At 40.8% G+C, this 20336-nt stretch overlaps 2 protein-coding genes across 16 annotated transcripts in view; one reads left to right on the top strand and one right to left on the bottom strand.

Moving 5' to 3' along the window:
- The window catches only part of GSDME (gasdermin E), a 29288-nt gene extending 18568 nt beyond the window's left edge, over window positions 1-10720 (top strand). For all 4 annotated transcript variants that reach the window (XM_080974902.1, XM_080974903.1, XM_080974905.1 and 1 more), the window contains 5 exons: window positions 3328-3504; window positions 8062-8189; window positions 8337-8532; window positions 9193-9266; window positions 9645-10720. In XM_080974902.1, coding sequence (XP_080831028.1) covers window positions 3328-3504; window positions 8062-8189; window positions 8337-8532; window positions 9193-9266; window positions 9645-9884 — 815 coding nt within the window. In that variant the 3' untranslated portion in view covers window positions 9885-10720. The remainder of the gene's footprint in view (window positions 1-3327; window positions 3505-8061; window positions 8190-8336; window positions 8533-9192; window positions 9267-9644) is intronic.
- A 159-nt stretch (window positions 10721-10879) lies between these two features.
- The window catches only part of PALS2 (protein associated with LIN7 2, MAGUK p55 family member), a 37988-nt gene continuing 28531 nt past the window's right edge, over window positions 10880-20336 (bottom strand). For all 12 annotated transcript variants that reach the window (XM_080974846.1, XM_080974847.1, XM_080974839.1 and 9 more), the window contains 3 exons: window positions 20055-20257; window positions 19445-19573; window positions 10880-17854 (listed from right to left, as the gene is read on the bottom strand). In XM_080974846.1, the coding sequence (XP_080830972.1) occupies window positions 17678-17854; window positions 19445-19573; window positions 20055-20257 (509 nt within the window). In that variant the 3' untranslated portion in view covers window positions 10880-17677. The remainder of the gene's footprint in view (window positions 17855-19444; window positions 19574-20054; window positions 20258-20336) is intronic.

Below are 20336 nucleotides of genomic sequence, written 5' to 3'. Positions count from 1 at the left end.
ATTCTTCTGCGATGCTCTTGGAATACTTCTTCTCTTTGCTATATTTAAATTTCACAGTGAGTTTACCTCTCTGTAGCCCTGCCCATTAAGATGTCCTCCAAATGGCCAGAATGTGTATGAACACAGTCTCAGCTCACTTACGGTCCCCATCTCAGATTCTTGCTCACTTTGCATCCACAGTGAGCCTCTGGTTGCAAATTGATATATCGAAGTGGGGTAGAAGTAAATCCTTGCCACATAATTTCAGGGTAGCTTGTATCTGCTCACAAGGGGCTGCTTTGCTTTATGCTTCTATGTTTTCCTTCATTTCCAGTGCTCTTTCTGGGAATGCATCTGGTAGTATTGGTAGCACATGTGGCTCTTTATAACTCTTAGCAAACCACAGCCCATATTTCTTCGTGGCTTTGCCAGCATGGAACACACAGTGCCTTTTTGCCAGCTAGAATTGGGGAATTGTAATCATGCAAATAGGCTTTAGGTAGAGTGGGAAGGGCAGTGCTCTAACAGCCACTGATATCACATAGCTGTGAATATTGGACAGTTGACCAGCTATGATATGGTTTGTCCCCATTAATATTTGGGGGGAGATCCTTTGGCTGTATGTACACTCTACATTTAAAGCACATTTTGTCGTTGCCCCTAAAAAAAAGAATATTGGGAACTCTGGTTTGTTAAAGGTCCTGGGAACTGTAGCTCTGTGAGAAGTAAATTGCAGTTCCCAGAATTCTTGGTTAGGCAATAAGTTTTAAATTTGCTTTCTGTATGGTGCAGATCTGGATCACAGGTCCAGATGCCACTTACTCCTCGCTGCTTCCTATCTGGCTTATGAAGATATCTTTTCCTCCTGCCTGATCCTGGAGTTCAGAAGGATAAGGCAGGCTTCCAGACAGACTTACTCACTTGGGACATTATTAGATAAGATTGCCCTGGGAACAGAAGTTAATTCAATAGTGTTACCAATATCTCTTCTTTCCAATGTTCGCAGCCAGCTCTTATTAGCTTTAACAGAGGCACGAGAAGCGCCATGGCGGAGTCTCAGTACTCTTGGGAATAGCTTTAATTTGTATTGCTCTCCTCCCCCCCCCCCCATCTTGCCGTGTTGCTTGCCTGGGTCTCAAAGGGTTTTTAATATGCCAACAGCTCCACAAACAATTGCTTCCTTCATCTCATTCTCCAGCGCAGAGGTTTGCATGGCCGCGGCCTTTTTATCTTTGATGGAAATGCTTCTTTCCTGGTGCTCTGTTTGTATTTCCCTTTTTATACACGTCCTCAATTCAGTGAGAAGGGATATGGATGTGGAACAGTTATATTTAAATTCTGAACATGGGCTGTGAAGTTGACAGTTCGCATTGCTCCTCCCGTCTCACATTTATCCTTAAGTCTGCTGTTCTCTTCATGCAGATTTCATTACAGTTTTGCAAGAGTGCTGGGGAAAGTGAAATCTTGTCCATTTTCTCATAGATCCGTTTCTCAAAACATCCATGTTGTTAACTCTGGCTCTGATGATAATAATAACAATATAATAATAATTTATTATTTATACGCCGCCCATCTGGCTGAGTCTCCCCAGCCACTCTGGGCGGCTCCCAATCAAATGTTAAAAACAGTACAGCATTAAATATTAAAAACGTCCCTAAACAGGGCTGCCTTCAGATGTCTTTTAAAGATAGGATAACTGCTTATTTCCTTCACATCTGAAGGGAGGGTGTTCCACAGGGTGGGCGCCACTACTGAGAAGGCCCTCTGTCTGAGAATTTGTTTTCTACGCAATTGACATGGAATCAGGTACCTAGATGAATGATGGACTCTCCCTCACTTGGGGTCTTTAAACAGAGCCAGTAGAAATCTATCATCTGTCGAGGGATCTTCTAGCTCTTGAATTTTTTCAGAGGAAGGAGTTGAACTAGAGCAGTGATGGCCAAACATGGCCCTCCAGCTGTTTTGGGACTACAATTCCCATCATCTCTGACCACTGGTCCTGTTAGCTAGGGATGATGGGAGTTGTAGTCCCAAAACAGCTGGAGGGCCAAGTCTGGCCATCACTGAAGTAGAGGGCCTCCAAAAACCACTCCCACTCTTTTAGAAAGTTCCCATCCACACTACAAATTAAAAGAGCATGGCTTCCACCCCCAGCCCCCAGAGAATCCTCGAAACCATAGTTTGTTGAGGGTGCTGGGGCAAACTACAGGAATCTTTGGAAGAGGCAATGTGCTTTAAATGTATGGTGCGGCTGCATCCAGAAACAAAGCATATAATATTATTTTAGTTTTTCCTTCTGCAAAATGAGAGTGCTGCAGTCTGACTGCTATATGTATTTTCTAAAAGCTTATAAAGCATAGAGTGAATTGGTTGTGATATTCAAAAGCGCTCGCCCTCTCTCTCTCTCTCTCTCTTTTTCAAACAAGATCACACCTTGAATAGAAAGGGGCGGGTTGTTTAGCTGCTGCCTCTTCAAGATTCCATAAGAGTTCTCTGAAAAGTCAGGAAAAACTTCCTTGACTCAAAGTCCTTTCCTGGCTGGGCTGTATGTGCGGCCTGATGTCCACTAGGGGGAGTGGTGGAGCCAGATCCAAATCTAACCAGTTCCATCCTTTGTCAAAAGCAAATCTGCACATATTTCTGTGTGGGCCACGCAGAGCACACTTAACCCAAAGGTGTGTAGTCAAGTAGCCCATCCTATGGGAATGGTACTTAATGATAGCAAGCCACACAATATTTAGGTTTTCATTCCACTGTCTTTCTGTACAGATGGGACAAAGAGGGAGTATGAATCCTGAATCGCTAGGACTTAAGTTCCTTTGGGTGACAGCAGAAAAACTGTTGACGGTATTCATCCTAGTAGTTTGCTTCTATTAGCAAATGTGTATTTTGATGAACGGACAGCCGAGTAAATGGACAGTTAGATACAATCTCTTTCACATAACTGTGGGTCTCGTGGTGTGATGTGGTATTTACCGTAATATGACAGGGGGGAAATGTTTCTCATGGCAACCTTCACTAGTTAAAAAAAATTAAAGTAGGTACTTGGATCCAATTCTCATTTATATCTTTGAGGAACTGTAAAATAAACATACCATGTTTTAGCAAACTTGCTAATTAGCTATGATTGTGTAGCCCTCCTTCCCAACCAGTTAAAGACCTGCGGGGCAGTAATTTAGCAATTTTCTTTTTCTCTCTAAAAGTTCAGGTGCACAGGAAGAAAAGTTTGGCGTATGTGTGTGTTTGGCAGGCTAACATGTAATCAAAAGGCATCTTCTGGGTAATTTTTTGTTGCTGTGTTTCCAAAGTCTTTCTGGATAACTCAATCAAGCCCTTTCTGTTTGACAGAATTCTGCCTGCTACATGACCAAGAGGGTGGCTTTGAGAGGGAGAGCATGGAAGGACCAGCTTACCATTCTGCAGCTTTCCGATATCCTTTCTTCCCCCATCTTCTGGATGCTGTCGATAGCGAGAATCCGCCAGGCCCTGTCCCCAGTGATGCCCCATTAAGTGTTTTGAGCAAAGGTAGGACTGGGGGGAAAGTGTTAAGAAGTACAAAAGAAAACCTGGCTCACATTAGGAACAAAATGAGAGATCAACCTGTTTTCAGTTTTAAATAGGTCTTCTGAAAAGCTCTTAGAAATCAGGGTACACAAAGGAACGTTGGGATGTGTGGGGGAGAAGAGTGGTGGCGATACATCTGCCAACCTGATTGCTGCAGCATGGAAAGAGGGGTTTGAAATTCCCCTCCTGGTCTGTACTTCCAGCTCTTGAACCTAAGAAATAGACAATTATATTGGTATTGCAGCAAACTTCACACCCAGCCTGAGCAAGACAGTGTTGTGCAACTTACTGTTAAATGGAGAGGGAAACACTGGTGTCAGCTGCTGGTTCATAAAATTCTCATCCCTCTGAGTAGAAAAGGCCACATGCTCCACGTGTTGATATGTACAAAATAAAGAGGTGGTGTTTTGGATTTGGGCAGGGATTTTTTTAGTTACACTGGTCAACAACAAATTTGTTGTCTGAGTTTTTTCAGCTGATTTAGGACAAATCTGATGCGCTGAATCCAAAAATCACATTGGTTTTGCTCAATCAGGTCAAGTTTTTGAGCTATGGCCACATGTCTTTTTTTACATTTTTGTTCACATGTACGCTTGTGTGGAGCATTTTAGAAGAAGTTGGTGGGGGTAAAATGCCTTGTCAAATAATTGTTTTGATTGGAAATGATTATTTTAATGACAAGAAGTATTCAGGTCCGATAGTTCTGGGTGATTATGTCGAAAAGGGATCAGTTTGAAGTCATAAAACCTCGAAATTTTCCATAAATTGGTGCAGCAAAGCATAAAGTTGGGGGATCAAAACTAAGTTAATGGGGCAGCCACCCCACGAAGTATCCTGATCTTCAATCAGCACGTCATCCTGTAGCTCATTGTGATGAAATTCCAGTGCCTATCTTCAGAGAACTTCCTGACATTAGTGACGAAGATGCCTCCAGTGTTGAAGGACATGAAGAAGAAGAAGTGGTTCTTGAAGATGATGCTCCACATCCATTTTCCCAAAAGCAGTTGAATGATCTAGTTCGTGTCCTCAGCTTGTCAAAGGACTCTGCCGAACTGTTGGCATCCAGATTGAAGGAAAAAAACCTCCTCTCTGACAGTGCTCGCATCAGCTTCTTCCGCAACAGGCATCAAGAGTACCTCCGTTTTTTCTCGGAAGAGAAGGACTTGGTGTACTGTGCAGATATTGCGCAGCTTCTGCTCAAGCTTGGAGTGCCACAGTATGAACCCAAAGATTGAAGACTGTTCATTGACAGCAGCAAGCGATCACTGAAATGTGTTCTGCTACACAACGGCAACCAGTTTGCCTCTATACCCCTGGCTCACTCGAGTACACTGAAGGAGAACTATGAAGCGGTGAAGTATGTGCTGGAGAAAATTGGTTATGATCAGCATAAGTGGTTTTTTGTGTTGACCTGAAGATGGTGAACTTTTTGTTGGGACAACAGTCTGGCTTCACCAAGTACCCATGTTTTCTGTGCATGTGGGATAGTAGGGACCGTGCTCAGCATTACACGAAGAAGGACTGGCCTGTGCGGGAGGAATTGGTGCCTTGCAAAGAAAGGAACGTCATCAACGACCCTCTGGTGGACAGAGACAGAATACTCTTCCCACCACTGCACATCAAGCTTGGCTTAATCAAGCAGTTCACCAAGGCTCTGGACAAGGATGGTGACTGCTTCATTTACTTGTGCCAGGCTTTTCCAGGATTGACCATGGAGAAGTTGAAAGCTGGCATCTTTGACGGTCCTCAGATCCGTCAGCTCATCAGAGATCCAGAGTTCGGAAACTCAATGAACGAAGTGGAACTGGAAGTGTGGAAGGCATTTGTTCTGGTAGTGAAGAACTTTCTTGACAACAATAAGGCCAGAAACTACGCAGAACTTGTCAACAACATGCTGACTGCTTTCAGAAACCTGGGCTGCAACATGAGCATCAAGATGCACTACCTATTTTCACATATGGACCCGTTTCCTGAGAACCTGGGTTCAATGAGTGACGAGCAGGGGGAGAGATTCCATCAGGGCATGAAAGAGATGGAGACCAGGTATCAGGGTCGCTGGGACGCAGCCATGATGGCTGACTACTGTTGGACTCTGAAGAGAGACCTCCGTGCCGCTGAGCATTCCAGGAGTTCCAAGAAACAGAAGTTCAAGCCCTGAAGTTTGAAAAATGGTGAAGCAACATGCAATTTACGTGTACTTACCTTTATCAATGCCCACCATTCAATTTACAGAAAACCTGACCTGATGGAGAGGAACGGATGCCATTTCTTGATTCAGCAGTGCAAAAATACCCTAAATCAGTTGTAGAAATCTAGACAACATTCAAAAAGTAAAAAAATGTTGCCCAGTGTTATCAATGAATTGAGATCCCCTCAATGGATCTGAGATTGGTGTCCACCATTGGATATATTTATACCACTCTTCCCCTCGAAGTACGTATGTGGGTTTGCTTTGGATTCCCCCGCAAAAATTGGGAGGGGAAACGAATTATATCTTCCCCTTTGTCCACCTCCAAGTTGCTCTGTACAATTGCACCCATATTTCTGGAGCATTTTCTATGCACACGTTTTTCAAGGTGTGGTTTCCTTTTACATAGCATGCTATTGGTCTATAGGCTCCTCTCCTGGACAACCGTTACGGCATATGAAGGTACCAAATGTCAAAATGTGGTGCTTTGGAACGTGTGCTTCCTGTTCTGCTTGGAAGGTAGATCATTCCTTGCCGTGAACTTAATTGCGAACTATTTTGGCTACACTGTGCCCCTTCCAAACTGTTCCAAATTAATGTTTTAGGATGCACGCATGGAATAGCAATTTTTTGCAGAGCATTTGTTGCACAGCATGGAAACATTTTCTTAATTAAATTCCCCAGCAGAGGCTTACTTAGCACCTTGACCCTGCAGAACCTTGTTTTTGCTCAGGAAGCGCCGCCTTACTCGACAAAGCCATGAGAGAGGTAGATGCAGAAGCTGTAAATGAGGGTCAAATTGAGATTTAGGGCAGCGAAAATTGGTTGCTGATGTGCGCTTGCTGTATCTTGCCCAATTAAGGTCTAGTCAGACAAAGTTGTGAGAAGAAAAAGAATTAGTTTGCAGGACAGGGGAGAGCAGGTTGCAGCTTGCTTTGCCTTACAGCTTTGAAGCTGCTTTTTCTGCTTCAGCAAAGAGCTTCCATAACACCTTTGCATAAGGCCTCTGAATGTGGTCTTTTCCCCAAGTTGGTCCAGAGCTATGATAAAAATCGGCCATTTTTCAATCAATGAAACAAAATAGGACTTTCTCTGGAACAGGTAACTTGATTGAAAAAAAGGAATCTCTCTGTATTGCTGAAATTGAAGTGTTTTTTTGTTGAGTCTCCCCACGACTATTTTCTTGGTTTGCTGCTCTATGTGACTATTTCAAAGGCTTGTGGCTGCTTCTTGATTTCATTGGCTTACTCTACCCAGTTCAAGCAATCCTTAAAAGTATTTGCAACTGATCCAAATTTAGGCCTCATTTGCCATTCAATCCCAGGTTTTATTATCTGCTCTATAAATGAATAGTACATGAATGTACTATGGGTTTTTCTCTTTTACGGGCTGAGTGCATCCAGAAAAAGCATTTATGTTGCAGTTTGAGTTATGTTTGAGTTCCGGGCATTCACTTTGCTAGCTACTCTTCATACATTTTCTGCACATAAAAGCTTCCTCTTTCTAGAATTGCAGGTTGTTTTTAAAAAAAGAAATCAGTTTTCAAAATAAATGTTGCATTTGTAGAGTTGCCCCATAAACACCCTGATAAATCATAATGGAGTAAAACATGTACAGTATATTTATATAGATGTAGCATTTATTAAAATGAAACAAAAAACCAAGAAATAAGTGGTGCATTGGGTGAAAAAGGGCAAATTCAGCATTTTTTAAAAAGTTTCTGTTAATGAAGAAGAGGCACAACAATAATTAGGAACAGATATGCTGTTTTTAAAAAGTGAGAACCTGGGGCCCTCCAGATGTTGTTGAACTCCAAATCCCATCAGGTCCAGCCAACATGGCCAATGGGAGTTGAAGTCCAACCTCTGGAGCGGCACCGGTCCCCCGCACCCCTAAACCATTTGCAGAGTTTTACCTCTCTAGTGCAGTGCAAGCTTTCCTGCAACAAAACCCAGAAGTGGAATGCAAAGTAGTTAACAAATGGAGGGCAAATTTGGCACCTCGCTGTGATTTCTATCCCAGGAAAGATTGTATTGTTACGCCTTGAAAACGTATTTAGTAGTAATGCTCTAATTCAGAAATGGAGATCTTGTCGTCGTCCCCCGCCAAAAAAAACTGCAAGCCCCAGCCCCAGCCAGCATGGCCAGTGGTCAGAAATGATGGGAGTTGCAGTCCAATATCATCTGGTGCTGCATCCCTGCTTTTAAAAAATGTTTCATTGAACTGGTCACCTTTGGTTGAGATGCTGTTGAAAGTGTTGCCCCTTCAAATCCCTTTCAGTGTGGTTTCTATCAGCTTGCTTAATGTGTGTCCCCTTTTGTCTCCGAAAGATGCCTTGCAGTTCAAGACCCATTTCCAGCCCTTCATGAAGCTAACAGAGGAAAAGCAGGGAACTTTATACCAATTACTCTGTGATTTTCTGCTTCAGGAAGAAATGGTGACTGAGCTGGAGGATGTGGTAATCTTTTTCTTTCTTTCTAAATACACAAACTTTCTCCTTTTTATTTATAAGCAATAATAGCTGATTTTTGACCCCCGCCCCCACGGGCTGATGTATTTCTGGTCCCATATTCAGCATCTCATCAACACTGTCTGTTCTTTACAGCTGGACCATATATGTACAGAAGATAAACCAGAACTCCTCGTAATGGTGGAGTCAAAGCCACCAGAGCATAAAAACATAGAGGATTTCTTACAGCTTGTTGGAATCCGTTTACGGAACAAACAGTTCCTGCAAAAGGACCCATTTTCCAACAAGGAGCTCCTCTTAGCGGCTCACATCCTCCTCAGTGCTATAGCAGGTACAGTAAGAAAAAAGAAATGAGCTGCTTGGTGGTTCTAGAACTGGGAAAGAAACACCCACCCTGAAAGACTTTGGAAAACGGACCACAGCTGTAGGCTAGATTGGGTCAATGGCCAAATTTTGTGTGAAGCAGTTGCCATTTCTTCCCTTCCATGACATCATTTGTCTACTCTATTCCAACTCCCTGCGATAAAGGAATATTTCGCCCAACGTGGGACTTGAACCCTCAACCCTGAGATTAAAAGTCTCATGCTCTGCCGACTGAGCAATTTTGCTTTCTCCTGTGATGCAGGAGACCATGCAGTCTTGAGCAGCAGCATTGCGAGTGCAAAGCTCAGTTGCCTGGTTCAAGAAGCCAGTTTGCTACATTCTGTGAAGTTGATGGCTGGTAAATTGAGGCTGGGAAGAGAGATGTTCGCTTCTGCTGGGAAACTTGTTAAGCTACTGCTGGTTCCTAAAGAATAGCGATGTCTGTTCTGCTACTTGATTATTATTTTTTAGGATTATTTTTCTCATTCCCTCCCCCCTGTCCCCCAATTCTAGATTTCATGAGTTTACGTTGTTAAGGTTTCCATATAGGCTTGTTTCACTGCTATGTACAAATTTTCAATTTCGTCCTTCTCAAAGTTTTGGTTTGCCTCTTATTTCCTTGCTGCAGAACTGTCCGATTATGCGCTTGTCCTGCTTCGCGCCTGCTGTGAACTCCAGGTTGTCCCTGCTCTATGTTGCTTGGTAAGTCCTGCAGTCGCAAGTGTGTGAAGTCACGATAGCAGTGTGGCTTTGCCCCTTGCATCATCCACGGCCGGCATGGCCAGTAATCAAGGATGTTGACAATTGTCATCAGTAGCATTTGGACTGCCAGAGGCTCTGCCATTCCTGGCACATATGGCCCCACCCCCATTATAGCCGCACATGAGCCCTAGGATAGGCTGAGAGATACTGACTGACAAGGTCATCTAGTGAGTTTCCTGCCCGAGTGGGAATTTGAACTCAGGTCCTAGTTCAGCACTCTCTCTAAATATTTTAAGTTCACCCTCGCTACTGAAGAGGTTCACTTGAAACTTCGTTGTAAATGCCTCTTAACCTTTCTTTCTCTCTGTCTCTGAACAGCCTAACAGGACCTCGGCGGACGGCACGCTAACACTTGCAGATCCAGCGCTAGCTCCCCTTGCTGACACCCAAAGGTTTCAGATAGCACAAAGGCTGTTTGCTTTATCAAACATTAACCTTGAGATGACCGAGTCTTGCATAAAAGCTGTAACCATGAAGAAACCCAGATTTTCCCCAATCATTCTCTATATAGCATTGTATGGACTTCATGCATTAGGCTGTAAAACAGCTCAGGCTTGAAGCAGCGGCCTGGGTGGTTTAATAGGATAACTAACGGCAGTATTTAATATCTGTCATAATAGAGTTGGACCTGGCTGATTTGCATCATTACAATGGGAACATGGGCAAATTGGCTGTGCCACTGGAGCATGGCAGAAGTTGAAATGGAGTGTATAAATGAAAATATTGAAGAGCCATGCAAGGGCGCTTCATCTGCAATGCACATATTAAAACAGTTTTTGTCTTCAGTTTTTGTCTCCTCAGAGGTTACTTCAGAAGCATTTATTTGTTCTATAAGCAGCCTTTGCTTTATTGCTTTGTTAGCGTTTGTATATACTAGAGCAGAGGTCTTCAGTGAGTTGGGACCAACTAGTGGGTCTCGGCCTGATCTACTGGCATTGCAAATATATGGTGAAAGAGTTAAGAAAGGAGTCTCCAAATGCATGTTTCAGTTAAAAGTGGATCTTAGGCCTGAAAGGGTTGAGGATCCCTGTACTAGAGAGTTTTGTTATCCAGAACATCTTTGTGGAAGGAGCCATTTCAAATCTGACCCAATTCCCTTTCCTTGAGGAAGAGGTTGTAGCCACACATGCTTTAAGTGCAAAAGACCCTTGGTTTAATCTCTAACACCATGTAAGTGTTAGCAGAAATCTAGGGGTGCAAGGAGAAGTCTTTGCTAAGTGGGCAAAGTATAAGGAAGCATTGTGTATTCATCCTGCTCATCTGGGTTCCACCCCTTCCTTTGAAACAGATTGCTTTTTCCAAAAGTCTAAACCAACAGGTTTTGAAACATGCCCTATGTTAACTAGGATGGCGTATTCAATGTTTTACTCAATTAAAGAGGGAATTCACTCTCATGGATAATCTGTACATTTCTGTCTGGCCCCTCTTTGCTTCCCCCATTTTCTCAGCAAAGCAGTGATGTTCAGTGGTGACATTTACCCTACAAAATGATGTTCAGCAACATTCCATCAGAGGCATTCAGGAAAGGGCCAGGAAAACTTGCGAGGCAACCCTTTTTCCAATATTAAATTTATTTCATATATACAAAAATACTTTATTAGGAGTTAACAGGATTTCACAGCTTTGTACATTTCAACAATTATACAGAACAACATATGCCTTTAGCGTGAAAACATTGAGGGTTTTAAAAAAAAGTTACTGTAGTTTTAGCTGAGTAGCACTTAGCCTTGTTCTATGGAACTACTTTAGCAGTTAATCAATTTCCCCATGGTCCATCAGAATAATCTAAATTGATCAATGTACCAGACAATATTTTTCTGGGATTAGGCTATCAAGGGACATCTTACAATTCTTATCAACGAAAGTCCTCTTCGGGTGTGACTGCCCAGTGAGACAATATGAACAGAATGGAGCCGCAAGGCTGTGCACTTAGCTCTGTCTCTCGAGGCTATGCAAATCCTTCCAGCCCTTTGCACAATTGAAATAAACTTCTGCAGTGAGGAGCCTTGTTCGTTCCATTGAAGCTCCCCATGATACTGCAAACATTGACTTTCCTGGTTCTCAGTTGTATAGGAAGCCTCCAGGTAGGTACAAGTCTCCTCACCACAGAAGTTTACTTAAACTACACACAGCCTTCTGCTACCAATGCTGTCTCTTAGGGCAATAAGGCCTGGAGAGGACTAAAGTCCAAGGTTTAATCAGATTGCACAAATAATACATATCAACTTCAGTGCACATACAGAAACCAAATAATAAGTGATAGATGCTTCATAAAAACCTAAAAAGTACCAGCAATCTAAATTATGAATTGTATAACCTTGACATAATTCAAAGTTTTGGAATCTATCCTTATAAAATACAAATAATAATAACAATAATGTACAGTTGTGTAGGACTTGAATATAAAAAATGCATGTTAGTGGCAGTTGATATGCTACGTTAGTTTGAATACTGATGCCTGTACAAAGGTTTGTTTTTCCTGATCAGTGCACTGCCCATTTGATAAAGCTTACCAATTTTCTAGTAGCATGTAAGAATGGCTATTTTAGGACAGCCTCAATGACACATTTCTCTTGTCTTTAAACTGAAACAAGCAGGTTAAAATTAATTCATGGAAGACTGATCAAAGTTCTCTGCCACAGTGCTGCCAAAACAACAGATCCAACCTATGCCTATTCAGTAGGGAAAATTAAGGGGAGATTACTCTCCTAGCTGCAATAAACTATTTGTTTGTCTACTATAGAAGCTGCACTATAGCATTCTTCAAAATAAACCCATAGGAGGCAAAGCCCTTCAATACTTTTTTATAGATCTTTTAAATACAAAAAAAGCACTTACCGGTATAACTAGATTGTGGCCAACTGTTTTATCCTCTTCATAGCTGTTATTTACTTAGTTTTTATAATGACAAAGTTCCTCTTTAGCAGCTATAGTCATAACATTGAACTGTAATTTAAAATGTAAGCCAAAGTAGTTTACAGCCAAGACAAAAACTTCTGATTTAAATTTGGGAAAATATTTAAAATTTGGATCAGTGATACCAAAACTGTTATTACCGTCTCCCAGCTAGACCACACAACTTCCTTACGGCTTATGGAATGCTGTACCTTGCTCTGAGGTTATAAAAAAATACTCAAGATCTCAAATCAGCAAGTTTCATACTATTTCATTACATCAATGAATTTTGCCTGCCTTTTTTGTTTGTGTCTAGTATCATTCCCAGGGTGAAAACCAATATGGACTTCCTAGTTGATACCCAACTCTGTGCACATCTGTGCCATTTGAAGAACGGAACAAGATCATCTTTCTCCCTTGCTCACAAGACTCCACTGGAGTTCTTGAAAGCGGCTGCCACTAGCCTCCTAAAGATTCTACAGCCTATATAAAATACAGTACCCAAGCCGACATATCGTTTCTTCTGCATCTGTAGACAGTATAAAAACAAAGCACTGAAACCCTGGATATACCACCACATCTTCCTTTTGAGATTTCTAGCCCATACATTTCACTCAGACTTGATTTTTTTTATTTTATGAAGCCTTAAGTTGCTGGGTTTTCTTTTCTAAAAAAAAAGTTCCCAGGAAAAACTCATGCTTGGAAATCTGTGACCCCTAAAGCAAGATTTAGCAACCTTCCTGTAGTTTTCTCCAAGGTTAAATGGCTTCAGTTTATTCATAGATTTTTCTAAAAAGAGAGTTCATTACAACTGTAGCAAAGTTGTTAGCACAAGACAAACAGGGCCTCACACTTAAGCAAAGGGATTTGTGTTTTTGGCATACACACCCAGTAAGTTTCCAGGTTCTGCATGGATGACAAAGAGATACATATATCTCTAAGGCATCACTGCATGATGTGAAGCAGAAAGGGAAACACTTGCTCACCAAAAAACCCCAGTCTCAATTTCCCATGCCTTGTGCCCTGCCCTGGCTCTACTTCCACCCTTGTAGTTTTACACTGCAGACTTATAGTCCGTCACTAGATACCTTCTACTCCTTTTGTTACAGTATAATACGGAAACGGCCCAGGCAATATATTTACAAATTACTTGATGAGAATATTTTAACACTATAGCAGCTCTGTTGTCCAAAAGATCAAGTAACCAGATACATACAAATAAGCCATATATAAGCTAAACTTAACTTTGAGTAGATCTGAATCAGCCTCATTCATATTGTCTGCAATCCTCAACAGTTTGGTGTGAATTTTTCAAGTGAAAAAACTGCAAGCAGAATTCCAATATTCTCATTCTAAGCTTATGTACAAGTATTAAACTCTGTATCGCTCAATGAACTGCATAGTACCCAAGGAAGTCAAAATAAAACATTTTCTTTTAAAAAAAATACAACATATAAGTTGGCTTAAGATCTACAGTTCACTTTTAGAAGATTGCCAGATTTTTATCCCTCAATAAAAAACTATCTCAAGAGACACCGAGCACATATTTCTTTGAAGGTGGGTAGTAAAATGACCAATGCATTTTTAAAGGTGTTCCATTTGTTTTCTACCAGACTTACTACTGTAGGACATTTCCACCCATCTTTCTAATTCCTGCTGATCTGTGTGACTTTAGACTATGTCCAATAAAGGCAGTCAGATAAACCAATGCTATTTTTATTGTGGCGCTGTGGGTTGGTGCTGTGGGTTAAACCACAGAGCCTAGGGCTTGCCGATCAGGTTGGCGGTTCGAATCCCCACGACAGGGTGAGATCCCGTTGCTCGGTCCCTGCTCCTGCCAACCTAGCAGTTCGAAAGCACATCAAAGTGCAAGTAGATAAATAGGTACCGCTCCGGCAGGAAGGTAAACGGCATTTCCGTGCGCTGCTTTGGTTTGCCAGAAAGCGGCTTAGTCATGCTGGCCACATAACCTGGAAGCTGTACGCCAGCTCCCTCGGCCAATAAAGCGAGATGAGCACCGCAACCCCAGAGTCGACCATGACTGGACCTAATGGTCAGGGGTCCCTTTACCTATAGGTGGCACACAGCTGATCATGTGCAGTTCAGTAAATGAAACAAAAAGCGGCAAGCAATTGTGTTTTGGCAGAAGTGACAAGTGGCTTCGTTGGGTAATTGGAATGTAGAGCACAACCATGTATGTATGTATATATATATGAGTTGAGTTCATTGGTGCTTACTCTCAGGTAATGGAAAATACATGTGAAGTTGCCCGCATTCTTCTCACTTTAGAAGGGAGGGAAGCAATTTTTTAAAAACCTAACTTGAGCCCCTAAAAGCACATAATGTAGCAAGTGCTCTTTCCAGTATCGTTTGGGGTCATTATGCACTGGAAACTGCAGAGGCAAATGGTCATCTGCCTTGGACTGTAGCTACACTGGCAACAGTTCTCTGAGAGTTCAGACAAAAGTCTTTCCAGGACTACCTGGAGGTGCCAGAGACTGAACCTGGTACATTTGCATGCAAAGCAGATTGTCAGCCAATGAGCTGTGGCCCTTCTCTTTAAAAAGTCTTGATACAACAACAGTACAATACTGAGCACATCGCCATGGCACTGTCCTCAGCAGAAGGACCGGAATTTTGGCTGCTATTATATGCCTCTCCCCTCCAAACGTATAACAATACACGGGCTCAATATTTGAAAATGCTGCAAGCTCAGCATTTTAAAGTACAAGTACAGCAAAAGTTGATTTAGTGGCACTGTGGTGTGGAAAGTAAAATCACTTTTTGAATATTAATTAGGGAGGAGCTAGCTCAACCCTCCTTTGGCATCACAGTTCAAAAAGTCAGTTTATTCTGCCATCTTGTAAAAAGGCATAATTTCATGTTAAACACAGTTGTTCCTAGATCTGTTTCCTGCTGGAGAATGGCAATGACACATGTTTTAAACACACACCAGACCACGGTTGGACTTAAAAGGATCAACCCATGGCTTGGCTATCGCTGCTCCTAATGACACAGTTTAACCAATTCTTCCAAAATCTTCACAGTAGCAGTATAAAAACTGCATGTCCAGAGAGCTCGCTAGCTCTCTCTCAATGTGCCTGACTTTAGAGGCAGCAGTTAAGACAAACATTAGTGTTTCCTATCACTTTTCTTTTCGTCTACTGCCCCTGGGCAGCACTATCCATTTTCAGAGCTTGTGGGACTTATAACCAACATCTAATTCCTGTTAATTTTTCATGAAACCCTGACCTATTTGCTAGTAGCTCTTCCTGCTTTCCAACCCAAGTGAGCCATACCCATCCACTGTGCTAAAAGCAGAACAGAACGCTAAGAGGATAGGGAGCAGATTATGTGGCTATTCAGTCTTAGGATTCTCTCTCTCAAAAATAGTTCACGTTTGGAATCTGAGCAAGAAGAGCCCCAAAGCCCGGGCTACCTTTGCTCAAGCTGGTCCAAAGATGATGCACCAAACCTACTGAAGCACTGGAAAACAAAGGAGCGGGAGTTAACATCTGAGGTTAGGATTCACTGACCTCTTGCAAGGTTCCATTTAAACACAGCTTTGTCCACCAAAAGTAATCATCACATTGTGCCTCATCCTTTAAACCTACAACAGCATCAAAACTGCGGACATACACTTTTAAAGTGTCATTCTGGGTACCACACAGGAATATAATCTTTCCACAGTCTCAGCTGAATACATTTTTCAAATACATAACCTAGAGATTTAACATAATAGAAGTTCTTAAAAAATATGTTATATTGTTAAAAGCTAAAATCTTAAGTAGCAACAGCAATTAAGACAAAGGTATGCAATAATCTGCATAACATTTACAAAATATACTGAAGTATTTAAAAAAATACCTTAAAGGTTTTAAATCTATAATACCTTTTTGGTGTCTCATCGTGTCTCTGTATAAGGTAAAAACTATCCAAACCCTGTTTTCTTGTGCACAATCAAAAAAAATTATAAAACATTTTAAGAACTTGTTTGCACTGTCTCAGCCTTTTCCAAGCTTCTCCTTTGTTGGCATCCTATGTATGGAACTTTGGTGTTGAAAATAAAATCTGAAGCCAAGTGCCTGCCTTCACATGGAAAAAATAAATGAAATGGCAGATGACAACCAATTCAGGCACCTAGCATGTTAGTAATGAATGGGCGTATTTACAACAGCAAGCATAATGTAAACTACGGTCACCAGACTAGTCTGTCTAAGTGACAATCTGCATTTATATTCATTAAACAGAATATACATCAGCAAAAGTATTTAAGTGAATATGAACCTAAGTTAGTAGATGAATTAATTTTGCCGAAAGAGAAAAGTTACTATGAACACTGGAAGAAAAAGAAACATGATTGTAAAACATAAATAAACCCACTTATAAATAACATTGATTTTTAGGAACTGACAATAATTTTAGGTTCACAAGCTATTTGGTGAATAACACAAGGTAACATGTAGCTCAGAAGTCCCATCACGTCATATTTCGTAACACACATAATCACTCATAATATTCTGGCGTAAAATAAAAGCGCGTCACAGAACAATATAGAAATACAGAGCAAAGTCATTGTAAAGGAGCAGGTTCTGTTATTTTAAAGCAATGGTTTTTCACAAGTGAGAACAAACATCCTACATGCTGAGCCTCACTGCAAGGTTCTGTGTTGTAAGGCTCTCTTAGGCTATTTCACCATGATCCCAAACACAATGAATCACATTACATAACTCAGACAGTAATACTTGTTTCTAATGGGTAGAAATGTTGGCTCACCAGAGCAGCCTCCTAGGGAAAGTTCAAGGTATTGCTTTTACTTTCAGTAAAAAGATATACAGGGAAGTCTACAGGACATCTGCCTAAGACAAGACAACTGCAAAACATGTCTATAAACATTAAGCAAAAAGGTGTCAGTAACATGGCTCAGTGCTGGTTGCTTAAGTATTGAAAATTCTGATCACGTCAAGGAGAGATACATGTTTATTAGGATAAGGATTAGTGTCTTCTTCTAAATAAGAAAAAACCAACCAGATAAAACACTTGATTTAAACCGAGTTTTACAAAAAACAACAACATTTTTTTCAAGTATTTTTCTCCTTATCACAGTGAAAATGTAAGACCAGATGTAGAAGTGAATATTCCTTAGATGAGTAAAAGGCAAAGTAGTAAATCAAAACATTTATAAAAATGCTTCAACGCATTTCCTTCATGTGGTATGAATAGAAAGATTTGTAAAAAGTTAGAAAAATTAAAATAAATTACATATTAAGTACACTTTCCCTTCAATATATTGTATAAAAACTTGGAATAGCATACCATTATCTAAATATACACAGAATACAAATGCATCAGGTGCTGTTAGTGACTGGCACCTCTGTACAATGTGTTATCGATATAATGTTTATGATGTGCAGAAAGCCTAGTTTGGTGCTTACACCAGTCTTCAAAAAGAACTGTCAGTATACCCAGCTAATTGGAACCCACTGTGGTTCCGTCCTCAGCTTCTCTGTAGCGGTTTGCAACTTTTCAAAGGCTTTGTCTAGATTGTCATTCACAATGATCAGATCAAAATAGTGGCTGTAAGCTCTCTGAATCCGTGCACTCTCATCAACCGTTTTCTTCAAATCAGTGTCCTGTTTGAAGATTAAAACAAATAAAAACATGATCTGAAAAGCAAAGGAAACTATATATTCTGCTTTTGTTTTACTTCAGTTAAGGTTTTAAAACTGGCAGCCAGATTTTAAACATAATTTATTCAGAAGACATTCTTGAGGATCTCAGTGGGAACTGCTTCCTAGCAAAACGTGGTAGAGACAGGCTTAGAAATGCAATGATATCTTAAAGAGTACAAGTTTTATTCAATGCATGAAAATACTCTATTTGTTATATAAGGTCTAAAATCCTCGATGCCCATAATTACATATAAACACTCTAGAATAATATTTGCATGTTAGTAAATTGACTATAGCTCTGCATCAGCCAACTCTGAAAGTATTTTTTTCCAAGTAGCACTATGGTCTCCAGATCAGATTACAGCAATACAATGTACGTGAATTTGAAAAAGCCCTAGAAAACTTTAGTAATACAGTGAAGCAGCTGCATCCGTACCAACATATCTCACCACTAACCCTAACCCTAACCCTAAAAATTATGCCAGTTTGTTGCCAAAGACATTTCAAAGAGCTAGTGATTATATATAAAGCTCTAAAAAGCCTGAGACACAAGTACCTGAAGGACAGCATTCTACCACACAAATCTGCTCAAATTCTGGGATCATCATCTAAGGCCCTCCTCTATCTGAAGTTATATATGAGTGGTGACTTGGGAGATACCTCACCTGAGAAATACGCTTCCCAGGGAGACTTTACTCTTTAAGTTCTTTTTATGTAATTTCATCACCAGGGAAATGCCTTTTAATTTGCCTAGCTGTTTTTAACATGTAAAGCAAGTCATCCTGATTATGGTTTTACTCACACTGGTGAATTTATGGGTTGCATTCATTGTTCCTCCTGATGTTTCATTATGGACCTTTCATATACTTTCTGTGTTCATTGTTTTAATGCATTCTACCCCAAGTGATTTTACTGAGGGATGGCAGGAAAAAAACCAGGTGCCATGCTATGATAAGTAGATACCGTATTTTTCGCTCTATAACACGCACCCGACCATAACACGCACGTAGTCTTTAGAGGAGGAAAATCCGTAGGCATGCCACCCGTAGGCATTCCCTCCATAACACGCACAGACATTTCCCCTTACTTTCTAGGAGGAAAAAAGTGAGTGTTATGGTGCAAAAAATACGGTAATTATAATGCATCTTTAAGATCACACCCTTTCACAGAAACAAGGTGTATGGCCATCTTTCAATTAAACAGCCAAATTTCTTGGAAATGCCGCATTAACTTTACTTGCTGCATTAATCATATCCACACACCCCAATCCTCATGTATTGGGAGGTTAAAAAAAACAAACCCCATTATGAACATCACTTAGGAAAGCCATCTGCCTACCTAGACCTTCTGTAAGGCAGCAGTTATCAAGGGGAAGGAAAAGTAACACCTGCAGCAATGTATGGAAGCATTCATGGTGTAAAAACCCAAGAAAGGTAAGAAACTTAGGGATTGAAGGTGGCCACCAAGTACACAAGGCATAGAAATGCTAGTGTTGATGCAATGGGTCAAGTTTGTTCATATATACATTTTTAAAAGTTAGATTTGCCTTACTGTAAGAAGTTTGGTTGTAATCCCCGCATCTACCACGGCTTTGTGCATGGCACGCAATGTCTCAAGTTCTGGAGCAGCAATGAACACTACGTAGGGCATAAACTCTGAAGTCCGCAATATTTTAAGTGCCTAGAGAAAGAGAGCATCAGCTAGATCACACAACATTCTGAGATTAATTAGAAAGGAGCATTATTGCAAAACTTCATACACTAAAAGCAGGAAACTTTAAGAGGATGGCAGTGTGCAAAATATATAATCTCCACCTCCCCCATTTAAAATATTAAAATTCAGCCTTGCACGATTCAAATAAATTAGCAAATAGTGAGAAGAAATTATGTAACGTTGTAACTGAGTGTTACTTGCTTCTCTAATGATGACCAAAGGCTGCAGCCCTGCAGTAAAGTATCTTTAGCTGCACTTTTAATGAGAAGGGTTCTGCTATGCTTTGGCACCTGCAAATCAAATGTTCTCTTCACTGCTTAGTTAATGGGATTATAGTCACCATCTGTAATGCAGAGGCTCTCTTAAGGTTAAAATTGCCTTCATATGGTCAGCTAAACAATCTTTCCTTTTGATGCTTCTATTTGAATATAGTATTACTCCAGCATACCTGTGGATTTACATCCAAGATGCACGTCCTTCCAGTCTGAACCACTTCAAGGATAGAATCTATTTTGGTGCCATAAAGGTTTCCTTCATATTCTCCATGTTCCAAGTATCTTCCAGCTTTAACATCTGCCTCCATTTCAACTCGGGACACAAACCTGTAGGCTTGACCATCTTTTTCATCATCCCTTGGCTTTCGTGATGTAACTAGATAAGTTTGACAAATGCACAACACATCAAAAGTTAGACTGACATCGCCACTTGTCTATTCATGCAATTGGATCTT

The sequence above is a fragment of the Podarcis pityusensis genome (genome assembly GCF_964106645.2).
Source record: "Podarcis pityusensis genome assembly, chromosome: 12".
Lineage (NCBI taxonomy): Eukaryota > Metazoa > Chordata > Lepidosauria > Squamata > Lacertidae > Podarcis > Podarcis pityusensis.
The sequence above is the reverse complement of the archived record's forward strand: the minus strand, read 5'-3'. Positions and strand labels throughout refer to the sequence as shown.